We start from the raw sequence: 24,479 nt of genomic DNA on the forward strand, positions 1-24,479 counted from the left end.
GAACGTCTGCTGTGCAGCCACACTTGAAGCCTGCTGAACTTGATTGTTTAATTCCAGCAGCGTTCCCAAAGTTTACAGAAGTACTGAATATGTCAGGTTGTTTGTTTGTAGAAATGATGCACACGATCTGTAACATATTTGATTGAAAAATATAAAGTCTTGGGTTTAAATTGCCTATTTCACCCAACATAAAGCTTCAATAAAAAATATGTGATACTGAAATAAGATGTTTGTTTTACTAACCTTAAAGCTACTAAAGGGGAAAACAAAATAGAAAACTTTATTTTAATTTAAATTAAATAAATAGAGTAAATCAGCTATGCATGTGTTCAATGGCCCTTACATAAACTAAGCACTAGAGGGTAGTGCTTTGCCATAATAGAAAGATAAAGTGCCCTCTGTGTTGACGACACACTGAGGGATGGAGACACTATCAACAGCCATACAACACATTGCAATCTTGTTACATTTGCCCAATAAATAATGTAATCCCTGCATTGTCGTTGCATTCAGATGAGGTTGTTCACTTGTAGTGTAAAGGAAGAAATGACACGGCTCAAGAATTAGTTGATGTTTTTTATTCAAGACTATTGAATGGGTCACATCATAGAGGCACTCGTGGTGATGATGCGTCACGGTAAACACTTGTAGTCCAAGACGATGTACTCAAATAGAGTAGAGTTAACAGCTTCATAGTCTTTTCTTTACAAAACACAGGATATCGTTTAGTACAAGCTAAACATGGCAAAGCAACTCTCTAGCAATGAGAGGAAATAACTTTCAGATAAACATTTGCACTGTTGACACAACAGAACATGTTGATGACAGAACAGATGACTTCAAACCCAACATGGGTCGATAATCCTTCACATAGTAAAGAGTAAATCAAGCGCATCAAAAAAGGAAACAGTGCTGTCACTGGCTCAATGTTGGTACAGAAGACGTACAGGACTTTAAGGCAGGTGTCATAATGCTGCCCAATATTTGACAACATTTGATTGTATTGATAAATCAATAAGATAATATATGGTATTCATAGAATACACATTTATGCAACTCAATGTTTTCCAAAAACAATATTTCATTTTCTTTGAAAATCGATTCCCAAAGGTTTATGGAAATGTCCTATACGGTCTTTGTACTGCACTTTGTACAGACACCTCCTATTACATTACAGAAACATATGTCTGATAAAAACTTTTGACCAATATGATCATCTCAGTTTGTCTGGTAGTAACTCTGGTGTGTAGGTCTCTACCACGGCCTCCAGGGGGCGCTGTTGACTGCACTCTTCTCTTTGGTGATGCTGGTCTGGACTGTGGAGCTCAGAAGAGAGAAGTCAGCCTCTCTCAGGTTCTTCTCAGAGGAAGCCTGCAGCTTGTTGAAGTGGTTCAGCAGTCTTCTCTGGGACTGTGTCTTCACCTGCTCTTTGGACAGGAAGTGTGTCACCTCTTGGACACACCTGGAGTAGCCCTGATTGACGGCTGCTGAGTCCACAGCTTGATGCTGCTGCTGCTGCAGTCGTCTGAGCACACAAACGGTCATCTCCAGGATGTCTGCTTTCTCCAGCTTGTTGTCTGGCTGCTGTTTGAGGAACTCTGGACCCAGCAGAGACTTGAGCTGCTCAATGCTGCTGTTGATTCTCTCTCTGCGTAACTTCTCCACCACAGGCTTTCTGAGCTGCAGAAAGAAGAAGAAAGTCATTAATAACTTATTCTGGAGTCTAGTGTTAGCGTGAGCAAAGACAACGTCTCATTAACAATATTTAAATCTTCTTGAATCTTCAGTTTACCTTGTGGGTCAGAGTGAGATGCTCCTGAGAACTGGTCATTGCTGCAGTGGTTGTAGGTGCCATGTCTGGATCTCTGTGCTGTAGAGGTCTCTGTAGAGAGAATCTGATCTCTGCTGGCTTCATCCCTCCTATTTATAGTCCCACATCTCCATATGAATGTGTGGGTCTGGGTCTGACTGCACTTTCTCACAGTCTCAGCCAATCAGAGAGCTCATTGAGACAATAAGAGATGCAGCACACTTAATGCTGTTATTGCCTGGGGGACAATGTTTAAATCCCAGGGGAACAGGTGGAGGACAGGGGGGGGTGATGGAGAGACCCACAGAGCTCTGTGTGAATCTGGGAAAGTGGTGACCCTGTAGAGAACAGATCTGCTGCCTGATGCTGGGATCAATGACTGACTGAGCACACGCTCATCATCCCATCACACACGTTGGACACTGACAGGGAAATTGTCCTCAATATTAAAAACACCTTTATACTTTTAAGTATTGTTGCATTTGCGCCATTAAATAGAAAATCAGACCTTAATAAGTTGACCGTGTTAAAAAAAAGACCTAAAAACATCAAGCTTTAAATAGTTAAAGCCAACATTATTAGGAACAGGTACCACGTGATTTTTAAGCAAACGCAATCTTAATTTCTTCATTCAAGAAATCACAATTGTGACTAGTTCATACAAGCTTAGTTCATATATTGTGATGAGAAGATCACAAGTCTTTCAGCTGACCGTCGTCCAGAGGAAATAGATGTGCCTTCTGTCCTGGGACAAGTTGTTCCAGGGAGTGAGGAGTTAGTCAGGGTTTCCCACACACTGTGATCAGTTTGAATGCCTCACTGGCGGCTATCGGCCCTTTGTTGAGAAAAAAGGCAGAACTTGGCGGCAAAAACCATCTGGAGGAACACAACGACAGCGGCTAAGTTGTACGTCCAAAAAGTGAAGGGGGATTTGAATGGAAAGTTGGTCGTAGGTAAAAGGTTCAAGGAACACCAAATAAAACTCAACAACAAAAAGGTCTTCCTTGTCTTTTGTCAGTTAGTTCAAATTAGTCCATTTAGAGGTTTCTTAAAACACATGGAATTCAAACAAAGGTGTATGTATGTCCAAACATGAAGCAAGTCTTTATAGCTCGTGTTGTAAGGGCAACACTGCGCTGGGAGCTTGGCATCCATCAATAGAATAAATGAAATGGCTTTGACATTGATATAATGACCTGATAAGCAGAGGGGAAATTAAGTTGGCAAAAGTGAGAGAGTTTGGACCAGAAAGAGACTGTGAAAGAAAATACAGAAGAAGAAAAAGATAGTAAGGAGGGGAAAAGTGTGCCAACTCCCCTTGGAGAATAGTCAGGTGCTGGTGGGGTTGAGGATGCTAATCACACTGAACTGTGACTCTGCTCTCGCGGCTTTCCCACACTCTGTCCATTGACGGAGCTCCCACTCAACAATAGACATGTGCCTTGTTAAATGCTAATTCATCCCCACACAAGCAGCTCCCAGCACTCCCCCGAGGCTGAAGTTTGTTGTTTAGACACTCTCTTCAATTAGGAGAGACGAGAGCAGGAGAAACAGACACAAACATTTAGACGGGGAATGTAATCTAACAACCAATCAACTAAATGTGTCTGTGTGCAGATTTAGGGCTTTAAACCACATATTTTAAATAAGCAGTATATAAGCATTTAATAACTGGTTTTAACATACTATAATGTAATTGTAAGCTGATCAAATGAAATATTTGAGTGTTTATTAATGTACAGTATTTGTCACCAATTATAATTTCTCCTGTAAAGACAGATTTTACGTGATTACAACCATCCATCCATCGTCTACCGCTGATCTGGGGTCGGGTCGCGATTACAACCTTGTTACTATTTTATTTCTCTATTATCTGTTTATTGTGCAGCCTCCATAGTTGTACACACATATATTAATAAACACTTACATATGCCATTTATTAAATGTTTATATGCTACTTATAAATGCTAAATAGGGGAGGGGGGGGGGGGGGCATAAAGTGTTATCATATCTTCTTTTTTCAAAGATCGAGGTGCTTTTTTTTTTTATGTTTTAATTTTACATTTCAAAAATGATAACTATAATACTGTAGCACTATAATTCAATATATAAAACCGATTTGATAACTTGGCACCTTTGTATTTTAATCAAAATGTTGTTGGATTTATTTTACTTAAAGATAAACCTCTACATTTTCATTTCCACAGTGGCTCATTTTTCAAACTGTGTAAATACATAAACATTGAAAATAGAATTGAAATGCACGTATTGTAAAGTTTAGTGAGTAAACATGTAAAATTCAGTAGTAAAGAAGTCCTGCCCCCCCTCAGACGTCTTTGTCTGATCTACCTCTATTGTCCCTCTGGGGCTCTGTGAGTGAGTTTTCCCTGCTTTCCCACACTCTGTCCATTCACTGCTTTGAAGAACAAAGGAAGTGTGTCTGGTTGCACATCACATTAATTATGGAGTCAGTTTACGAGCGGTGTCTCGCTGCTTCTCAATGGACATTCCTGTCATCAAGACTCGTCATTACCAGGCTTTTGTAAAATGTCTATCAGGAATGCAGACATGCTAAGGATTAATGAACATTCAAAAGCTATCCCCCCCCCCCCCCCCCCCCCGCACCCCCCACCCCCCTCCTTTACATTCAAATTGTTCCTCTGCATTCCAGGCTGTTTATTTTGACGGGAAGGATAAATAGGGTGTCTATTCCTGAATTGATCATGTGCTGGTTAGGCTGCGAAAAGACTATGAATTTGAAGTTAAAGCTTATTTTTTAATAGCCAGCAATTAAATTGTATTTGAAACATGATCAAACCAACTTCATCCAGCTGCTGATAAGGAGATTTGTATTTGAAACATATAGTTCCACTGCATCCAGGATAGGGTTATCGTCTTACAGTTTATTATGACTACAACTACAGATTCAGCAACATTAACAGACCCCCCAGTTAAGACCAAGCAAGCAAGATACATACTGTTTATGCAATATATAGTGTTATATATGATACATTAGTTTTATATAAAACATAATGCATGTTCAGTTTTAGACAAATGTAACATGATTTCATGTGTGATGGGATGATGAGCGTGTGCTCAGTCAGTCATTGATCCCAGCATCAGGCAGCAGATCTGTTCTCTACAGGGTCACCACTTTCCCAGATTCACACAGAGCTCTGTGAGTCTCTCCATCACCCCCCCTGTCCTCCACCTGTTCCCCTGGGATCTAACCATTGTCCTCCAGGCAATAAAACCATTCAGCGTGCTGCATCTCTCATTGTCTCACCAAGCTCTCTGATTGGCTGAGAGTGTGAGAAAGTGCAGTCAGACCCAGACCCACACATTCATATGGAGATGTGGGACTATAAATAGGAGGGATGAAGCCAGCAGAGATCAGATTCTCTCTACAGAGACCTCTACAGCACAGAGATCCAGACATGGCACCTACAACCACTGCAGCAATGACCAGTTCTCAGGAGCATCTCACTCTGACCCACAAGGTAAACTGAAGATTCAAGAAGATTTAAATATTGTTAATGAGACGTTGTCTTTGCTCATGCTAACACTAGACTCCAGAATAAGTTATTAATGACTTTCTTCTTCTTTCTGCAGCTCAGAAAGCCTGTGGTGGAGAAGTTACGCAGAGAGAGAATCAACAGCAGCATTGAGCAGCTCAAGTCTCTCCTGGGTCCAGAGTTCCTCAAACAGCAGCCAGACTCCAAGCTGGAGAAAGCAGACATCCTGGAGATGACCGTTTGTGTCCTCAGACGACTGCAGCAGCAGCAGCATCAAGCTCTGGACTCAGCAGCCGTCAATCAGGGCTACTCCAGGTGTGTCCAAGAGGTGACACACTTCCTGTCCAAAGAGCAGGTGAAGACACCGTCCCAGAGAAGACTGCTGAACCACTTCAACAAGCTGCAGGCTTCCTCTGAGAAGAACCTGAGAGAGGCTGACTTCTCTCTTCTGAGCTCCACAGTCCAGACCAGCATCACCAAAGAGAAGAGTGCAGTCAACAGCTCCGTCTGGAGGCCATGGTAGAGACCCAAGGACTTGTACAAAACTGAAGATCATGAGTGAAACGAGCAATTGTACTTGTACTCTTGGACTTTTAACCTCGTCCTCATTCGACGGTACTCTCATTTTGAAGAGTTATTGCGTAATACTGCAAAGTTTTATTACCTTTTGCAAAGGTCACATTCTGTGTTTCTGTGATATTTGCAGGTTGGCTACTGTTTAGTATTTCACAGGTAGTCACTTATTCAGGTGTTACCCTGTGAAGAAAACATTATTGTTCCCAAAGGGAATGCCTCTATAATGTCAGTAACACTGACATATGTCTCTACCTTTTCTCCAATCAGGAGACAGTAAATCATGGTGAGCATGTTTCTGATTTATATGTGATGTTCACATACTCTGTTTATTGAAATGTCCTTTCTGATATATCTGTAAACGTTTGAATTGTCTGCATTTTTATCAGATGGATTTTGTGTAATCACTAAGACAAATGTGCTGCTTATTAACTCTGTGAGTGACAGCACTCATACCTTCAATGAAGGTCTAAATGTTTGGAAAATGTCTCGATCTGAATGTATCTCTTCAAGCCAAGTGAAGCATTAAAACAATCACAAAAACAATGAAACAGTTGTTTTCTCATGTTTTTGTCACCTACTCATGTAAATGACTGAAAAGCAGCAGACACTGAAGCCACTACATATTTAAACTGTATTTTAAAACACGTATAGATAGCTGAGTAACATCACCTGTTGGTTCAACGTACGTTTGCTCTTTGTTACACAGTGATTCCACATCTTGAAACATATGATGGACAATGAGCCAGATCAGGAAAACCCTTCAGCTCAGGGTTCATGTTTCACACCAACATAATGTCACCACGCCTGTAACTATGTGAATGAACACAAAGATATCAGCTGTCTGACACGTCAGGTGGTGATGCACTGGAGATGTGAGGAATGCAAAGACCATAGAATACGATTCCCTTTATGTTCACACACGTCATTCAGTGAACTGTCCTTTATGCAAACATCTGAATTCATTATGTTCATCTGCTCACGTTCACGTTCTCCTTTGATTTGTCTCCTGCCTGAACACGTGTGGTGGTCAGTGGTGGAACAAGATAGATAGATGGATACTTTAGGCATCCAGTAGCTTAGAAGATATATAACATATAACATTACACATCTGCCCCCCCCCCCCCCCCCTCCCTCCATTAAAAAGTAAGTAAAAATACAAATAAGCAATACAGGCTTTTATAAATAATTAGAAAAGTCCACTGCAATATTGATCACTGTTTATGTTTTATGGTTTGCAAGTTTGAAGTGTTTGAAGTGTTTAGATCTAAGGAACAATACCACAGTGTTATAAAATAAATGTCCTGCATTTCAAATGTTGCTTCAGTAAAACTTCCAAAGTATGAGCATCAAATCTGCGTAAAGTACCAAAAGTAAAAGTATGATTTCAGAATAATATAGCACATATTATATTACTGGATTATAATTAGTGATGCAATCATGTGTTGCAGCTGGTAGGCGGAGCTTATTTGAACTAATGTATATATCGAATGGTTACTTAAACTACTATACTATAATATTAAATCACATTTGTTTTGTTATTAATCTGAATCTGCAAAGTAACTAAAGTTGTTAGTGAAAAGCACAACAATTCAAAAATTGTACTGGAGTAAATGTACTTAGTTACATCTCACCGCTGGGGGGTGGTGACAGTTCACTGCTCAGTGTAATTACCCTACAGAGCAGCACTGAGCTGATGAAGTTCTGAACATGAAGAGTGTTGAAGATGTATTCCCCAAAGATCATTTCAATGAGACATGAATTGAATTTCTTACATATTTATTTTTCTTGAAGTCTGCAAAAGCAACAAAACAAATTTCAATCCACTTTGGATGAGTAAAAATAAAAATGGTGAATAAAACAAAATATGCATACATGGCATACACAAAACAATAACAAATCCCTTTTCAGAAGAAAGGCTGGTGTTTGATACATTATACCTTGAAACAAGGCAGTAAGACACTGTATGCAAACTGCAATCACACAATATTGGCCTGTACAACATGTTCACGGGAAGAATAGGTGAATATCGCTTTGTTTGGCTTAAAGTGTTTAGCAGATTTCACTGCAGTTAATCAATATATATATTTGAAGATTAAATTAAATCCTTTAAAACTTTTTGGTCCTAACTAAATCCTGCATAGTTAAAAGACCGGATTTACATTCTGTGGTCTTGTTCAAACAACAACTTTAAACCACGAGAATCATAAATCTCACAAATAGCAGCACGACATGTTTTAACGAGTGAGCTACGGACTCTTGTTCTGAGAGAGTGACCTCTTCACCTCTGAATCCAATGCTTTCTTTCTTCCTCTGGCTTCTGTTGCAGCTCCAATGAAACCACATCATACAAATGTTCTGCTCATCACAATGCAAAGAAATGCATTTCTCTACAATCAACAGATGGACACAGAGATGCAGCACCAGACATCTGTGCTTCACAAATCAATAAACTGCATTCTTTTAATGCAATTTTGGTGATTTCCTAAAGTCCATTCCTCCTTGTCTTTAAAAGCACAGAGGAGCCAAGTCTTCCTCTTCATCGGGAAACAGACGCAAAATGTCCCTTGAATATTTGGAGTAGCCGTTGTGTGACAGCAGGGCTTTTCTCAATGTGAGCAGGGACTTTGTTTTCTCCACGATGTCTGAGACGGGGATCCCATTCTGCAGGTGTTCTCCAATCAGAGCCTTCAGCTTCTCCACTCCGGTGCTGCATTTCCTCTCCAGCATGTGGAGTTTACACCTGAGAGAAACAAAGTCATCGAGTTTAGTCAAATGAACTTAATGAAATAAAAGCTTTTTACAGAACAACTTCAGAATTTAGTTTGTGGAAATGAAGCTTTTGCTTACCTAAAGAGCTGCTCCTTCACGCTGTCTTGGAGAGCGAGGTCTGCGTAGAGAGCCATTTCAAGGTTTGCTTCTTGCTGTGGGAAGTTCTGTCGTTGCTTGAGAAGGTTCGGAGGAAGTCTCTGATGACATCTGCGTCTGCTGCTCTGCATTTATGCGGTTCGTCCTGCGCTCTTTTGGCTTTTTCAGCCAATCAGAAGGCTCAGAGTTCATGACAATAGAGTGGATTTAATGCCTGTCACACAGAACAGGTGGGATGCTTTATCTTTATGCAATACATCAGTGAGGTCAGTGGGAAAAGGTTTTTCCTGAGGTGTACACGGGATAGTTTGGAATTTGTGATGCTTAGAGTTGGACACTGATTATAATTTGAAATAGCAAAGATCTTTTAATGACACCAATCTAGTGAAAAAGATAAAAGAATAACACTTTTCTAGTTAAAGTAAACAACATTGTAATTGTAATCTGACAAATGTCCTGTCTTGCATTGAAACATATTTAAAATTGAACTGTTAATGTTAATTTTACTTGACAAAAAACGTCTAATAACCTCTCTAAATAAAACAATAATATACCATATAACTATAGACATTCTTTTTATTAATTTATAATAAAATCTGTAGTCATGTTTTTCAGTTTTATTGGGACTGTGTGTGTCTCAGCAGTGAGTTACAGCTAAAGCAGATGGTTTGTCTGTGAAGTGGCTTTGGGCCTGAGAACAGTCCTGAGGCTTTGTGGGAGCAGACACACTTCTATTGTGTGCGCAGCTGAGCAGCCTGCATTCAGAAGTGTGGGAAGCCGTGTGTCGCTGTGGCTCCAAGCTCCAGAGAGAGAGGAGGGCGTGTGACCGGGGCACGTTCAGCCTTGTGCAGGGAGCTGTGGGAGCTCAGAGGAGGGGACCCGGGAAACCTGAGCCCCCTACACAGACAGCCGACAGACACACAGACAGATGGAGGAGATAAGCAGGAAGGTAAACCCACCTGAACTTGATTACAGCTTGCAGTTGTTTTAGTGTGCTAGAATAATGAACAAACACAGCATTTAAAAAACATTTACCACAGACGATAAAACTAAATGTATACACCTCTCAGCTGTTGGCCTTACACTTAGATCTTCCCCTTCCATTGATACCTTCAAGACCTAAAGACTTTCTTTAACCTTCTTACTTTTCATCATGAAATAAGATAAGATGAGAACTTTATTCATCCCATACCAGGAAATTCAATTCACAGCCCAAGAGTCAAAGAAGTAAATGGAAAAAAGTGATTAAATCAAAATAAAACACGCTAAAATAAATGTTGTTTGTGTTATTATCTTATTTATGTCTGTGTTATTATGTGATTGTTTTTGTATTTTAATCTCTTTGTAAAGTCCTTTGGTCAACATTTGTTGCTCTAAAAATAAACTTGACTTATTTAAATCAAAAGGATTAAGTAAAGGTAAAAAGAGAAATGACATGTCAGTGATCATAATGTAAGAATGTTTATGATTCTGCTCGGTTGTTTCCCCGACTCGGACTGCAAGGAATCTGTGTGTGACACTGTGCAGAGTGTGTCTGCATCGCTGCAACAGCAATGCAGACACTCTCTGCACAACATCAGGAGGATACGTCCTCCACTGACTCAGAAGGCGACAAAGGTTCTGGTCCAGGCTCTTGTCATCTCACTGACGACTGCAACTCCCTCCTGGCTGAACTACATGTGCCATCCGACCTTCATTTCTATATGTTGCACTTACATAGTTTTGGTTTATTTGAAGCTGTTGTTCTGCACTTAAATGATTTCACCTATTTGAAGCTGATGTACTTGCAAGATTCTTGCTGTTCGGAGTTGTATCCTCGTGATTGTTTGCACTTATTGTGGCTTTGGACAAAAGCGTCGGCTAAATGAACTGTGATAGTGGAGAAGAACTTGGCTGATACTCCATTAGCTTTGGATTGATGGTGGTTGACACTAATTCACTTGTTAATACTCATTCCCATTCTCATTCTCATGGCTAATTGGATTTACCAATACATAACTAGTAAGTTTGTGTGTTCTCTTCATAACTCAATTACAAATGTATATATTAGTATTATTAATTACTTTTATTGTATGCACTATATCTTTATGTAAATGAGGCAAGCATGTTTAAAGGATGTTAGAAACAGTTATCTGCATCTCTTGTTGTGTTTCACAGATGTTGTATCAGCAGTGGGTGGGTTGAGGGTTCTTATAATAAGGAATGTATTGTAATGGGGCCAATATGTAATCGCAGCAAACATGTCATTCAGAGTGGAGAGGGAAAGTTCGACTCTAACTTTTATCATAAATTATTTCAACATTATTAAAAGGCTTTGAGACAAAACAACGTGAGAAGACAACATGTGTAACTGGCAGTGTTTGTTTATTTGAAAAGTCACAATGAAGCATGAAAGCTCCAACTAGAGGTGATGATTCATCACAACAACAACTTGTAGATTTCTACAGGACACACTGTACTCAGAGAGTAGAGGAACAACTGTCTTTATAAAAGACAAACGTTTTTTAAAAACTGACCTTAAAACAGATCAGAAAGTTAAGATCACAGTGGGACGAAAGCAGGTTAATAACTGCTAAATACATGCATGTTCATTAAAGAACAAGATAGTCACTGGAAATAGTGACAGTGTGACATTAAGCAAACCTTTTAGAAAAAAGAAGAAGAAACGTTTAGATCTTACAACAGATCAGTTTTGAGGAATCACATAGATTAAAGTCCATTAGAACATGCAGTGAGGAATAAAAGTGTCACAGGACAATTGTGACATTAAGCAAAACTTTTAGAAACAACAGAATAAACATTTGGATCTAACAACAGATCAGTTTTGAGTCGTTTTCATCAAAATGAGGTAAAGTCCTCTTTGACAATATGTCCATAAAAAGAACAGTTAAAGTTTCTGATCAAAACGATCAATAACAATGAAAAGATTACAAATGTAACCACAGCACTGTATTCTGACAGTACATGAAATACACTGAGGTATAATAATAACTGCTGATGCAATCAGATTTGGTTCATGCAACATGCATGACATGATGTTCTCTTTCTTAACCTGAGAGATATTGTTGCTGATGTTTCCTCAGGAAAACAACACAAAACACAACCTTCTGTACAAACAGAAGAACAAGTTCATAAAGAATTCAGAAGAATTCACTTCCAGTAATCTTTGACCAATATGATCATCTCAGTTTGTCTGGTAGTAACTCTGGTGTGTAGGTCTCTACCACGGCCTCCAGGGGGCGCTGTTGACTGCACTCTTCTCTTTGGTGATGCTGGTCTGGACTGTGGAGCTCAGAAGAGAGAAGTCAGCCTCTCTCAGGTTCTTCTCAGATGAAGCCTGCAGCTTGTTGAAGTGGTTCAGCAGTCTTCTCTGCTTTTGATTCTGCTGCTGCAGCTGTGTCAGGACACAGACGGTCATCTCCAGGATGTCTGCTTTCTCCAGCTTGTTGTCTGGCTGCTGTTTGAGGAACTCTGGACCCAGGAGAGACTTGAGCTGCTCAATGCTGCTGTTGATTCTCTCTCTGCGTAACTTCTCCACCACAGGCTTTCTGAGCTGCAGAAAGAAGAAGAAAGTCATTAATAAACTTATTCTGGAGTCTAGTGTTAGCAGTGAGCAAAGACAACGTCTCATTAACAATATTTAAATCTTCTTGAATCTTCAGTTTACCTTGTGGGTCAGAGTGAGATGCTCCTGAGAACTGGTCATTGCTGCAGTGGTTGTAGGTGCCATGTCTGGATCTCTGTGCTGTAGAGGTCTCTGTAGAGAGAATCTGATCTCTGCTGGCTTCATCCCTCCTATTTATAGTCCCACATCTCCATATGAATGTGTGGGTCTGGGTCTGACTGCACTTTCTCACAGTCTCAGCCAATCACGAGAGCTCGGTGGCACAATAGGGGATGCAGCCCACTTACTGCTGTTATTGCCTGGGGGACAATGTTTAAATCCCAGGGGAACAGGTGGAGGACAGGGGGGGTGATGGAGAGACCCACAGAGCTCTGTGTGATTCTGGGAAAGTGGTGACCCTGTAGAGAGCAGATCTGCTGCCTGATGCTGGGATCAATGACTGACTGAGCACACGCTCATCATCCCATCATCACATTGTGATGTAATGTTTTAATTTCAAATATGATAAAAATAGGTCTTGCAAAAGTAGCACATCATATCTCTCTATTTTGAATAGATCATTTAGTTAGATGTCTTTTCATTTTCAAACTCTTATCTTTTCACACATTTAAAAATAATGTAATGATCATTTATGGCAAAAACATGTATAGAAACACAGTAAACACAACAATCATGCTGCTGTCCAGATGTAGAAGAGTCTTTTGACACGTGCCTTGTCGTCAGTGTGAGTAACAAGTTGAGCTCAGTTTCCCACACTGACTCCATGTATGGTGTGGTCAATGAACCACAAAGGGACTTCTCTGACAGATGCTGGCTGTGTGTCGTTATAGTTACTGAGTCTGACATCACCGACCATCTGGAGGGAAAGGACACCATTGGCTGTTTCTGTGTTTGTAATGCTTGACTTGTTGGTAAACAATCTGGCATCAAGTGTTAGTAAAATAATGTATCATCTTATTTTTTTAGTTTCCAATCATTATCATACATTGTGAACCTCCAGTAATAATCTCGTCTCATTATTGATCATCAATTGGACCAAACTTCAGCTCCTCACATGAGGGTGGGAGGTGTCCTGGAGGGCAGCTGTTTCCTGAAGTGTGCCAAATCCCTTTGGAGAATTATTTAGCTGCTGGTGGGGTGGATGGATGTCATTCACACTCAACTCTGCCCTCCAGAGTTTTCCCACACTCTGTCCATTAGCAGAAAGTAGGCATGTGCCCCTCCACAAATGGACCTTTTGGAGGATCCTTTGCATAAGCAGTGTGCTCCACCAACAGTAGAGGGTGGGGCCCCCAAAATAAAAACAATTATCCATTATAGAGAAAAGTGGGTCCTTAAGCAATATGTTAAAAACATGTTTAAATTAAATTACTTAACACTTAAGAGACATTAATAACTACATAAAATTGTAATAAGCCAAAATCTTAGTGTAACTTGATCGGGAACTGAACATTAATTAGTCTTTTTGTCTATTCAGGTCATAATTAATGTGACAGGAAGTGGACACTTGTGCCAAGTTGTCTAATTAGAGTCAACAATTTAAGATAGAAGATGGTTCTTCAAAACTTGTAGTGACTTAAAGTAGTAGGGGGCTAGATAGAACAGCACCTGAGGAAAAATTAGGCGACGAGACAAATGTACATTTAGCCACGACGGCAGCGACGCTAACCCATCATCGGTTAACAGTTTACCGTTAACGGTGAACTTTGCTCAGGTGTAACGTTAGCCATTAGTCTGGCTGCTCCACCCCCACAGACCGGATCCTCTGCCACCATACATGTGATTTATAGACTAACAAATGGAAGCGAGTATATCTAAACATTTCCTCTGTTTCTTTAATTAACGCAAAACGTAGACAAACAGAGACTGATTCGCATCTCTAAAAACGTGTTTTACCGTTAACGTTAGCTTAACGTTAAAGGGATTTAAAAAAATAAAAATAAGATGACATAGCTGGTAAAATAAAACACCAAAAGATGGTCTTTAAAACTTTTGTGACCAAACTTTTATACCAGTATTAGGGAGGATAGGTAAAGTTTGGTAAACCAAATTATTAGAGGACGAGCAAATGTAAATAATGAAGACTTTTGGCCGAAGATGAACAGTCAACGGCTAACAGTCAACCCCGTCAACGGCTAACACAGTCAACCCCGTCAACGGCTAACACAGTCAACGCCGTCAACGGCTAACACAGTCAACGCCGTCAACGGCTAACACAGTCAACGCAGTCAACGGCTAACACAGTCAACGCCGTCAACGGCTAACACAGTCAACGCAGTCAACGGCTAACACAGTCAACGCAGTCAACGGCTAACACAGTCAACCCCGTCAACGGCTAACACAGTCAACGCAGTCAACGGCTAACACAGTCAACGCCGTCAACGGCTAACACAGTCAACGCAGTCAACGGCTAACACAGTCAACGCCGTCAACGGCTAACACAGTCAACGCAGTCAACGGCTAACACAGTCAACGCCGTCAACGGCTAACACAGTCAACGCAGTCAACGGCTAACGTTTGTACAGTGCAGTCCGTCAGCACGGCTCCTCCATCCTTAAAGACTGGGTCTGCTGCTCTGTTTGGACTCCTACCACCATACCGATCATTTTTGGACCAACCAACTAAAGCAAGTCTATCTAATGTATATAAATCTAATGTTTATACAAAAGACCGACGGACTGTTTCTACTGTTAATGGATTCAACGAACATCTTCACTGAACGTTGAAGAACCAAACCGGCCAGACTGCAGTAGCTGTTCTCCCGCCACGGTTCATCATCGAGCCTCCTTCCCTTCAAGTTTCAGTGGTGAGCATCAATTTGGTAATTGTTTCCCGCTAGATTGTCATCCTACACTATGGCATTAGATTATTATTGTTTTACATTGCACCCAACTGTCGCTGTCCGTGGTTTTGAATAATGAATTATAAATAGTGTTGGGAAAAGTATTCAGATGTTTAAGGAAGGTAAGGGTATGAACAATTGTAATCTGAAGAGTAACTAAAGCTATTAGACGAGTGTAGTAAAAGTATAACCTGTATAAAGTGAAAATACTAGGGTATAGTCAATTTAATTGGTACTTGAGTACAGTACTTTATTAAATGTACTTTGTTACATTCCAACACTGCTAATAAGACCTTAATGAGTTGTGAATGCTGGCAAGAAGTGTTTTGTTTTCTGAAGTATGTCGGAGTTTAATTTAGTTGTCTAGTGTTATTTAGTAAGACTATTAGTAGTTCTGCTTTGCTCTGTGACAGTTCTGGCCTACTGGTCTAGATATTTCTGCCTTAAACAGGCTGTTAGAATATAAACTATATGGGCTGAGTCAGTTATCTGTTTCAAGTGTTCAAAGCCCAAGAATCATGTGGTGGTAATTCTGAGGAACAGCAGTAAGTGAAATGAACCAACTCCTTCGGTTAACGTGCAGGAAGTAATCGACAGAAACTTTGTCACAAACTGTACTAAAAGTTTCGGCTTTCTCTAGATTAAATACACATATAAGTAGTAATGCTGATGGTTACAATCAGAGGAACAGTTGCAACCATAGGCGTAAGTCAAAACAAGTTAAAATGTTAAGAGGCAGAGGTTCTTTTAATCTCTGTCCCTTCAGGGCAAAGGTCTGGATCTATTGTCCCACAGGACTCTGTGAGTGAGGTTCCTCTGGTTTCCCACACTCTGCTCTTTCACTGGAGGAACAATAGAAGTGTGTATCATTATGCATCACTTTAGATACAATATCTGACCTCTTTTAAAGCGGGACATTGTTAACTTTAAAGTCTTTACATTGAAAATGATGTCAAAATAATGATGCAGGAAAAGTGTCTTTAAAATGTAGTTTGATAACTTGACTTTCTCCGTACAGAGTGACATAACATTGTAGGTTCCTCTTTGTTAAGTATTGTAATTGAACCACTTTAGTTTTACACAACAGGTATGTTATGGATTAACTATTACCTGTGTGCTGATTTGTATCATGAGTTGTTCATTAAAGTTAGGAAAGATGATGGAGACCTATATATTAATGTAAAATGAGAACATGAGAACAACATTTTCAGTTTGCAGTGTTTGTTTATTCAACAAGGCACAATGAGCCACATGAAAGCTCCAACTAGAGGTGATGATTCATCACAACAACAACTTGTAGATCTCTACAAGACACACTGTACTCAGAGAGTAGAGGAACAACTGTCTTTATAAAAGACAAAAGATTTACAATATTTGAGGACACAGTACTCACTGTCCTTTTGAGATTAGTTTTCCCAAATGGATTAAAACATTTTCAATTAATGAACAAACACAACAGTAAAAACTGACCTTACAACAGGTCACATCATTCTTAATAAGCATTCAATTCAATTGATTCTAAACATATAAGAATTACATTGTCACTGGAAAAGCGTGAAAGCGTGACATTTAACAAACCTTTTACAGTAAAGGATACACATATTGATCTTAAAACAGATCATCTTTCAATAATCACATGAAGTGAAGGGAAGTCAACTGTGGCAACATGTCCGTACAAAGAACAGTTAAGTTTCTGATCAAAATGATCAATTCTAATTAAGAGGTAACAAATCTCCCCATTACATAATATTTACCAACACATGACTTACAGTGAGGAATAAAAGTGTCACAGGACAATTGTGACATTAAGCAAAACTTTTAGAAACAACAGAATAAACATTTGGATCTAACAACAGATCAGTTTTGAGTCGTTTTCATCAAAATGAGGTAAAGTCCTCTTTGACAATATGTCCATAAAAAGAACAGTTAAAGTTTCTGATCAAAACGATCAATAACAATGAAAAGATTACAAATGTAACCACAGCACTGTATTCTGACAGTACATGAAATACACTGAGGTATAATAATAACTGCTGATGCAATCAGATTTGGTTCATGCAACATGCATGACATGATGTTCTCTTTCTTAACCTGAAAGATATTGTTGCTGATGTTTCCTCAGGAAAACAACACAAAACACAACCTTCTGTACAAACAGAAGAATTCACTTCCAGTAATCTTTGACCAATATGATCATCTCAGTTTGTCTGGTAGTAACTCTGGTGTGTAGGTCTCTACCACGGCCTCCAGGGGGCGCTGTTGACTGCACTCTTCTCTTTGGTGATGCTGGTCTGGACTGTGGAGCTCAGAAGAGAGAAGTCAGCCTCTCTCAGGTTCTTCTCAGAGGAAGCCTGCAGCTTGTTGAAGTGGTTCAGCAGTCTTCTCTGCTTTTGATTCTGCTGTTGCAGCTGTGTCAGGACACAGACGGTCATCTCCAGGATGTCTGCTTTCTCCAGCTTGTTGTCTGGCTGCTGTTTGAGGAACTCTGGACCCAGGAGAGACTTGAGCTGCTCAATGCTGCTGTTGATTCTCTCTCTGCGTAACTTCTCCACCACAGGCTTTCTGAGCTGCAGAAAGAAGAAGAAAGTCATTAATAAACTTATTCTGGAGTCTAGTGTTAGCATGAGCAAAGACAACGTCTCATTAACAATATTTAAATCTTCTTGAATCTTCAGTTTACCTTGTGGGTCAGAGTGAGATGCTCCTGAGAACTGGTCATTGCTGCAGTGGTTGTAGGTGCCATGTCTGGATCTCTGTGCTGTAGAGGTCTCTGTAGAGAGAATCTGATCTCTGCTGGCTTCATCCCTCCTATTTATAGTCCCACATCTCCATATGAATGTGTGGGTCTGGGTCTAGTTGCACTTTCTCACAGTCTCAGCCAATCAGAGAGCTTGGTGGCACAATAAGGCATGTGGAGCAGGCGAGCTGCAACATGCTGTTATTGCCTTGGGGACAATGGTTAGATCTCAGGGGAACAGGTGGAGGACAGGGGGGGTGATGGAGAGACTCACAGAGCTCTGTGTGATTCTGGGAAAGTGGTGACCCTGTAGAGAACAGATCTGCTGCCTGATGCTGGGATCAATGACTGACTGAGCACACGCTCATCATCCCTTTACAGACGTTGGACACTGGCAATTAATTGCATCTTGGGTAAAAAGTACTGTATAACTCGCATTTAACTACACAAAATAATCAGTGGAAATAGATATTTGCATCTAAATGCTTTCGGCATGTGGCATTCATATAATTTTCCAAACTAGTTTATTTTTGATTAATTCCGATACAATTTTACTTTTTACTAAAAAATGTATCATAATTAAAATATTCTTTATTTAGAAAGTCAATTATTTCATGTTTTAATAAGACTTTAATGCTATAATTAAACATTTGAGGACCAGAATCATTCTGCTGTCCAGCTGCAGCACATTCTTGTGACTTGTGTCTTGTCGTCAGTGTGGGTAGAAAGTTGGTCTCAGTTTCCCACACTGACTTGAATGCGGTGGTCAGTGAACAACAAAGGGACTTTGAATGGAGCCTTTGTGACTGATACTGGACGTGTGTTGTAGTAGAAACAGAGCCTGACGTCACCAACCATCTGGAGGGAAAGGACACCATTGGTTGACTCTGACTTTATAATAACGGGCCGGCTAAATTTATTTGGCAAGTTTTTTTCACCAGCAAGTCAAGATCTCAGCTCTATAGATGAGGGTGGGAGGTTAAGGCAGCTGTTTCCTGAAGTGTGCCAAATCCCTTTAGAGAATAATCTGCTGCTCGTGGGGTTGAGGATCATAATCATGCTAAACTGTGTTCTCCAGAGTTTTCCCACACTGTCCATTAAAAAGAATTAAGCTGTGTGCCTAAATCCAAGCTCTTGAATAACCGATTTTAACATATGGTGACCAATAAACTGTTTTTAATTTCTTATCTGTAGAATTCAAAACATTTATTTATTAATTATATATGAAGTAAACATTGGTTGTGTTGGAAACCAGCGCAGAAATAATGTATTGTATGTTATTTAAAATGAGAAAAACCTGTATTGTTAATATCACAATATACACTGAGGTCAACATGTGACCTATGACAACATATGACAACTTGGCTGTTGTCATATTCTGTCTGCAAAACACTGACCTGTGTGGTATCAACACTGAACAATGTTCTCCTTCCCACTGTCTTGTTTTCTGCCGCAAAGTATCATAAGATTGTAATCTTGAAACAATTCCCAATAACATTTTAGTTTTACATTTCACCTAACTGACAGAAACTCATATGTAGAACGACTTTGCGGGGCAATGGTTTTCATCACCGCAAGAAAGCTTTATAAAACATTTATCCATGAATTGAAACGGATTAAGAACTTTGCATTTTTGGGAGCCAGTCTCCTTTAATCTCTGTCTCTTCAGGGCAAAGGTCTGGATCTATTGTCCCACAGGGCTCTGTGAGTGAGGTTCCTCTGGTTTCCCACACTGCTCCTTTCACTGGAGGAACAATAGAAGTGTGCCTCATTATGCATCACTTTAGATACAATATCTGACCTCTTTAAAGTGGATTTCTTTTTCTTTTTTCTTTTTTTACATTAAAACATTTGCACCTGACAGTTATACCAAAACCCAAAAAATATTTTGAAATGTATATTTTATGACTTGATTTAATGCAAATATGTCACAGAATTTCATGAAAATTCAGAATGAAACCACCTAAAAAAAAAAGTATTTCATATTGATTCCCAGTGAAGTGGTACAGTATGTTGTATGACAGCTCTGTGGTGCAGTCGTTAGTAGTGTTGCTTCATAGTGAGGGGTTCTATGTTTGAGCCTGCTGGAGCCTTTATGTGTGTAGTTTGGTTGTTCTCCCTGTGCCTGCGGGAGTTTTCTCAGGATGCTTCTACTTCCTCCCACAGTTCAAAGATATGCAGGTTCAGTAAACTGGTGACTCTAAATTACCCAAACATGGTAATAGTTTTCTATCCACGAGAACCTCTATAACAAGCGCTTATAGCTGATGGATGGTGTTTTATAGATAGACAAATACAGTCATACAAATGTGGAATGGTTATAGAGAACTCTTATCAATGAAGTGAAAAAACTCACGTTATTATCGTCATGACGAGTTTAGGTATAAGGAGAAATAACCCATGAGAACAACATTTTCAGTTTGCAGTGTTTGTTTATTCAACAAGGCACAATGAGCCACATGAAAGCTCCAACTAGAGGTGATGATTCATCACAACAACAACTTGTAGATTTCTACAAGACACACTGTACTCAGAGAGTAGAGGAACAACTGTCTTTATAAAAGACAAAAGATTTACAATATTTGAGGACACAGTACTCGCTGTCCTTTTGAGATTAGTTTTCCCAAATGGATTAAAACATTTTCAATTATTGAACAAAAAACAAAATGGTAAAAACTGACCTTACAACAGGTCACATCATTCTTAATAAGCATTCAATTCAATTGATTCTAAACATATAAGAATTACATTGTCACTGGAAAAGCGTGACATTTAACAAACCTTTTACAGTAAAGGATACACATATTGATCTTAAAACAGATCATCTTTCAATAATCACATGAAGTGAAGGGAAGTCAACTGTGGCAACATGTCCGTACAAAGAACAGTTAAGTTTGTGATCAAAATGATCAATTCTAATTAAGAGGTAACAAATCTCCCCATTACATAATATTTACCAACACATGACTTACAGTGAGGAATAAAAGTGTCACAGGACAATTGTGACATTAAGCAAAACTTTTAGAAACAACAGAATAAACATTTGGATCTAACAACAGATCAGTTTTGAGTTGTTTTCATCAAAATGAGGTAAAGTCCTCTTTGACAATATGTCCATAAAAAGAACAGTTAAAGTTTCTGATCAAAACGATCAATAACAATGAAAAGATTACAAATGTAACCACAGCACTGTATTCTGACAGTACATGAAATACACTGAGCTATAATAATAACTGCTGATGCAATCAGATTTGGTTCATGCAACATGCATGACATGATGTTCTCTTTCTTAACCTGAAAGATATTGTTGCTGATGTTTCCTCAGGAAAACAACACAAAACACAACCTTCTGTACAAACAGAAGAACAAGTTCATAAAGAATTCAGAAGAATTCACTTCCAGTAATCTTTGACCAATATGATCATCTCAGTTTGTCTGGTAGTAACTCTGGTGTGTAGGTCTCTACCACGGCCTCCAGGGGGCGCTGTTGACTGCACTCTTCTCTTTGGTGATGCTGGTCTGGACTGTGGAGCTCAGAAGAGAGAAGTCAGCCTCTCTCAGGTTCTTCTCAGAGGAAGCCTGCAGCTTGTTGAAGTGGTTCAGCAGTCTTCTCTGCTTTTGATTCTGCTGCTGCAGCTGTGTCAGGACACAAACGGTCATCTCCAGGATGTCTGCTTTCTCCAGCTTGTTGTCTGGCTGCTGTTTGAGGAACTCTGGACCCAGCAGAGACTTGAGCTGCTCAATGCTGCTGTTGATTCTCTCTCTGCGTAACTTCTCCACCACAGGCTTTCTGAGCTGCAGAAAGAAGAAGAAAGTCATTAATAAACTTATTCTGGAGTCTAGTGTTAGCATGAGCAAAGACAACGTCTCATTAACAATATTTAAATCTTCTTGAATCTTCAGTTTACCTTGTGGGTCAGAGTGAGATGCTCCTGAGAACTGGTCATTGCTGCAGTGGTTGTAGGTGCCATGTCTGGATCTCTGTGCTGTAGAGGTCTCTGTAGAGAGAATCTGATCTCTGCTGGCTTCATCCCTCCTATTTATAGTCCCACATCTCCATATGAATGTGTGGGTCTGGGTCTGACTGCACTTTCTCACAGTCTCAGCCAATCAGAGAGCTCGGTGGCACAATAGGGGATGCAGCCCACTTACTGCTGTTATTGCCTGGGGGACAATGTTTAAATCCCAGGGGAACAGGTGGAGGACAGGGGGGGTGATGGAGAGACCCACAGAGCTCTGTGTGATTCTGGGAAAGTGGTGACCCTGTAGAGAACAGATCTGCTGCCTGATGCTGGGATCAATGACTGACTGAGCACACGCTCATCATCCCATCATCACATTGTGATGTAATGTTTTAATTTCAAATATGATAAAAATAGGTCTTGCAAAAGTAGCACATCATATCTCTCTATTTTGAATAGATCATTTAGTTAGATGTCTTTTCATTTTCAAACTCTTATCTTTTCACACATTTAAAAATAATGTAATGATCATTTATGGCAAAAACATGTATAGAAACACATAAACACAACAATCATGCTGCTGTCCAGATGTAGAAGAGTCTTTTGACACGTGCCTTGTCGTCAGTGTGAGTAACAAGTTGAGCTCAGTTTCCCACACTGACTCCATGTATGGTGTGGTCAATGAACCACAAAGGGACTTCTCTGACAGATGCTGGCTGTGTGTCGTTATAGTTACTGAGTCTGACATCACCGACCATCTGGAGGGAAAGGACACCATTGGCTGTTTCTGTGTTTGTAATATTTGACTTGTTGGTAAACAATCTGGCATCAAGTGTTAGTAAAATAATGTATCATCTTATTTTTTTAGTTTCCAATCATTATCATACATTGTGAACCTCCAGTAATAATCTCGTCTCATTATTGATCATCAATTGGACCAAACTTCAGCTCCTCACATGAGGGTGGGAGGTGTCCTGGAGGGCAGCTGTTTCCTGAAGTGTGCCAAATCCCTTTGGAGAATTATTTAGCTGCTGGTGGGGTGGATGGATGTCATTCACACTCAACTCTGCCCTCCAGAGTTTTCCCACACTCTGTCCATTAGCAGAAAGTAGGCATGTGCCCCTCCACAAATAGACCCTATGAGGATTTGGTGCCCAATCAGTGTGCTCCACCAACGGTAGAGGACGCCCCCCCCCCCAATAAATGTATGTGATAAAGAGCCAAGTGTCCAGACCGGTTTAGAGTTTGAAAAGTCAAGTGTATATAGTATTAAGGATATGAACACTAAAAGTAGTAACACATAAAGTTCATACCTTGAAAAATGTGGAACTGTAATAAACTGCTGTATAAATGCAGCCAAAAGTACAAGTTAAAGTACTAAAAAGTAAAAGGTTTCTATCAAAAGTAAAAGGTACAGTACATTATGATAGATCTTTATGCTTTTTGGACCCAGAAACCGCACTGAACGTCAACATTATAGGTTCCAGTAAGATTTGATGCCATTATGCAATATTTTCATTTGATCAGAAATAATAGACTGACAGACGCAAAATGCCACAATCTACATCATTTAATCATTGTTCATTCTCCTTTTGGAATCAAACAAGCCAGTTACCTCATTTCTAAGTAAGGTTAAATTCTCGCTTAAATTAAATTCGTATAATCCTATTTATCATCGAGCAGGCACACGAGAACATTTTCTGGAACGTGTGTTCATCAGTTTAAGGTACTTGATATTTTAAACATTTTTGTATGACAGCTTTCTCTTGAATAGATTAATTTGATTCAGGCTATACCTGCGGAGGAGATATGCTTCTCTTTGTTTGGTTGTTTGCTAATTATAGTCACCAGTGGTGTTCTTTGTTTCAGCCTTGCGTCTGAGTAAAGACCCATTTCAGTCAGTTTATCACAATTTGCTGAAAGGTAAAGTTTTTTGTGTACATCTAATACCTTCATAGCTCGTTAACAACCTCTGTTTTAGTTGCAATTAAATGCAACGCATCACTAAGTATCAGACATTTCTCTCTATAATAATTGTATGCACTCTCCTTTTCTTATGGGGATACTACTGCCCATGCTTAATAGGGGTTTGCCACTGTAGCAGATGTTAAGTTGCAGACAAACAAACAAAAGCGACATAACAATAATAATAATAATAATAATAATAATAAAGAGCCGGAAGAACATTGTTTGTGAATGCTGCCAGTGTCCACAACATTTAACCAAATTATTCGGTTAACTTACGTAGTGTAATTAAAATAAAAAAAATGAAACTACATGCTAAAAAATGTATGCCAATGCTGATTTATTTCAGAGGAACAGTTACAACCATAGGCGTAAGTCAAAACAAGTTAAAATGTTAAGAGGCAGAGGTTCTTTTAATCTCTGTCCCTTCAGGGCAAAGGTCTGGATCTATTGTCCCACAGGACTCTGTGAGTGAGGTTCCTCTGGTTTCCCACACTCTGCTCTTTCACTGGAGGAACAATAGAAGTGTGTATCATTATGCATCACTTTAGATACAATATCTGACCTCTTTTAAAGCGGGAC

The 24,479-nt window shown here is 39.6% G+C and overlaps 5 protein-coding genes across 6 annotated transcripts; 1 reads left to right on the forward strand and 4 right to left on the reverse strand.

The window, feature by feature from the left end:
• Window positions 1-997: 997 nt before the first annotated feature.
• On the reverse strand, window positions 998-12,610 carry LOC115008717 (transcription factor HES-1-like). The gene is made up of 3 exons (XM_029432479.1): window positions 12,434-12,610; window positions 11,963-12,319; window positions 998-1,230 (listed from the first exon to the last, which is right to left on the reverse strand). Exons 1-2 carry the CDS (start codon window positions 12,554-12,556, stop codon window positions 11,987-11,989), a joined length of 456 nt encoding a protein of 151 aa, XP_029288339.1. The 5' UTR covers window positions 12,557-12,610; the 3' UTR covers window positions 998-1,230; window positions 11,963-11,986.
• LOC115008716 (transcription factor HES-5-like) lies at window positions 1,217-1,972 on the reverse strand. The gene is made up of 2 exons (XM_029432478.1): window positions 1,793-1,972; window positions 1,217-1,680 (listed from the first exon to the last, which is right to left on the reverse strand). Exons 1-2 carry the CDS (start codon window positions 1,913-1,915, stop codon window positions 1,255-1,257), a joined length of 549 nt encoding a protein of 182 aa, XP_029288338.1. The 5' UTR covers window positions 1,916-1,972; the 3' UTR covers window positions 1,217-1,254.
• Window positions 5,139-6,438, forward strand: LOC115008715 (transcription factor HES-5-like). Its single transcript, XM_029432477.1, has 2 exons — window positions 5,139-5,310; window positions 5,423-6,438. Exons 1-2 carry the CDS (start codon window positions 5,188-5,190, stop codon window positions 5,846-5,848), a joined length of 549 nt encoding a protein of 182 aa, XP_029288337.1. The 5' UTR covers window positions 5,139-5,187; the 3' UTR covers window positions 5,849-6,438.
• A 3,851-nt stretch (window positions 12,611-16,461) lies between the features above and the next one.
• On the reverse strand, window positions 16,462-22,681 carry LOC115007809 (transcription factor HES-1-like). Of its 2 annotated transcripts, XR_003832231.1 has the most exons (3): window positions 21,879-22,681; window positions 21,317-21,765; window positions 16,462-17,376 (listed from the first exon to the last, which is right to left on the reverse strand). XR_003832231.1 is itself a non-coding variant. In XM_029430783.1 (2 exons), exons 1-2 carry the CDS (start codon window positions 21,999-22,001, stop codon window positions 21,433-21,435), a joined length of 456 nt encoding a protein of 151 aa, XP_029286643.1. In that variant the 5' UTR covers window positions 22,002-22,681; the 3' UTR covers window positions 21,056-21,432. The 2 variants fall into 2 exon arrangements, 1 of the variants encoding a protein (XP_029286643.1); XM_029430783.1 differs by lacking the exon at window positions 16,462-17,376 and having other exon boundaries at window positions 21,056-21,765.
• On the reverse strand, window positions 17,395-18,036 carry LOC115007807 (transcription factor HES-1-like). The gene is made up of 2 exons (XM_029430781.1): window positions 17,914-18,036; window positions 17,395-17,800 (listed from the first exon to the last, which is right to left on the reverse strand). Exons 1-2 carry the CDS (start codon window positions 18,034-18,036, stop codon window positions 17,468-17,470), a joined length of 456 nt encoding a protein of 151 aa, XP_029286641.1. The 3' UTR covers window positions 17,395-17,467.
• Window positions 22,682-24,479: the final 1,798 nt, after the last annotated feature.

The sequence above is a fragment of the Cottoperca gobio genome, chromosome 5 (assembly GCF_900634415.1).
Source record: "Cottoperca gobio chromosome 5, fCotGob3.1, whole genome shotgun sequence".
Taxonomy (NCBI): domain Eukaryota; kingdom Metazoa; phylum Chordata; class Actinopteri; order Perciformes; family Bovichtidae; genus Cottoperca; species Cottoperca gobio.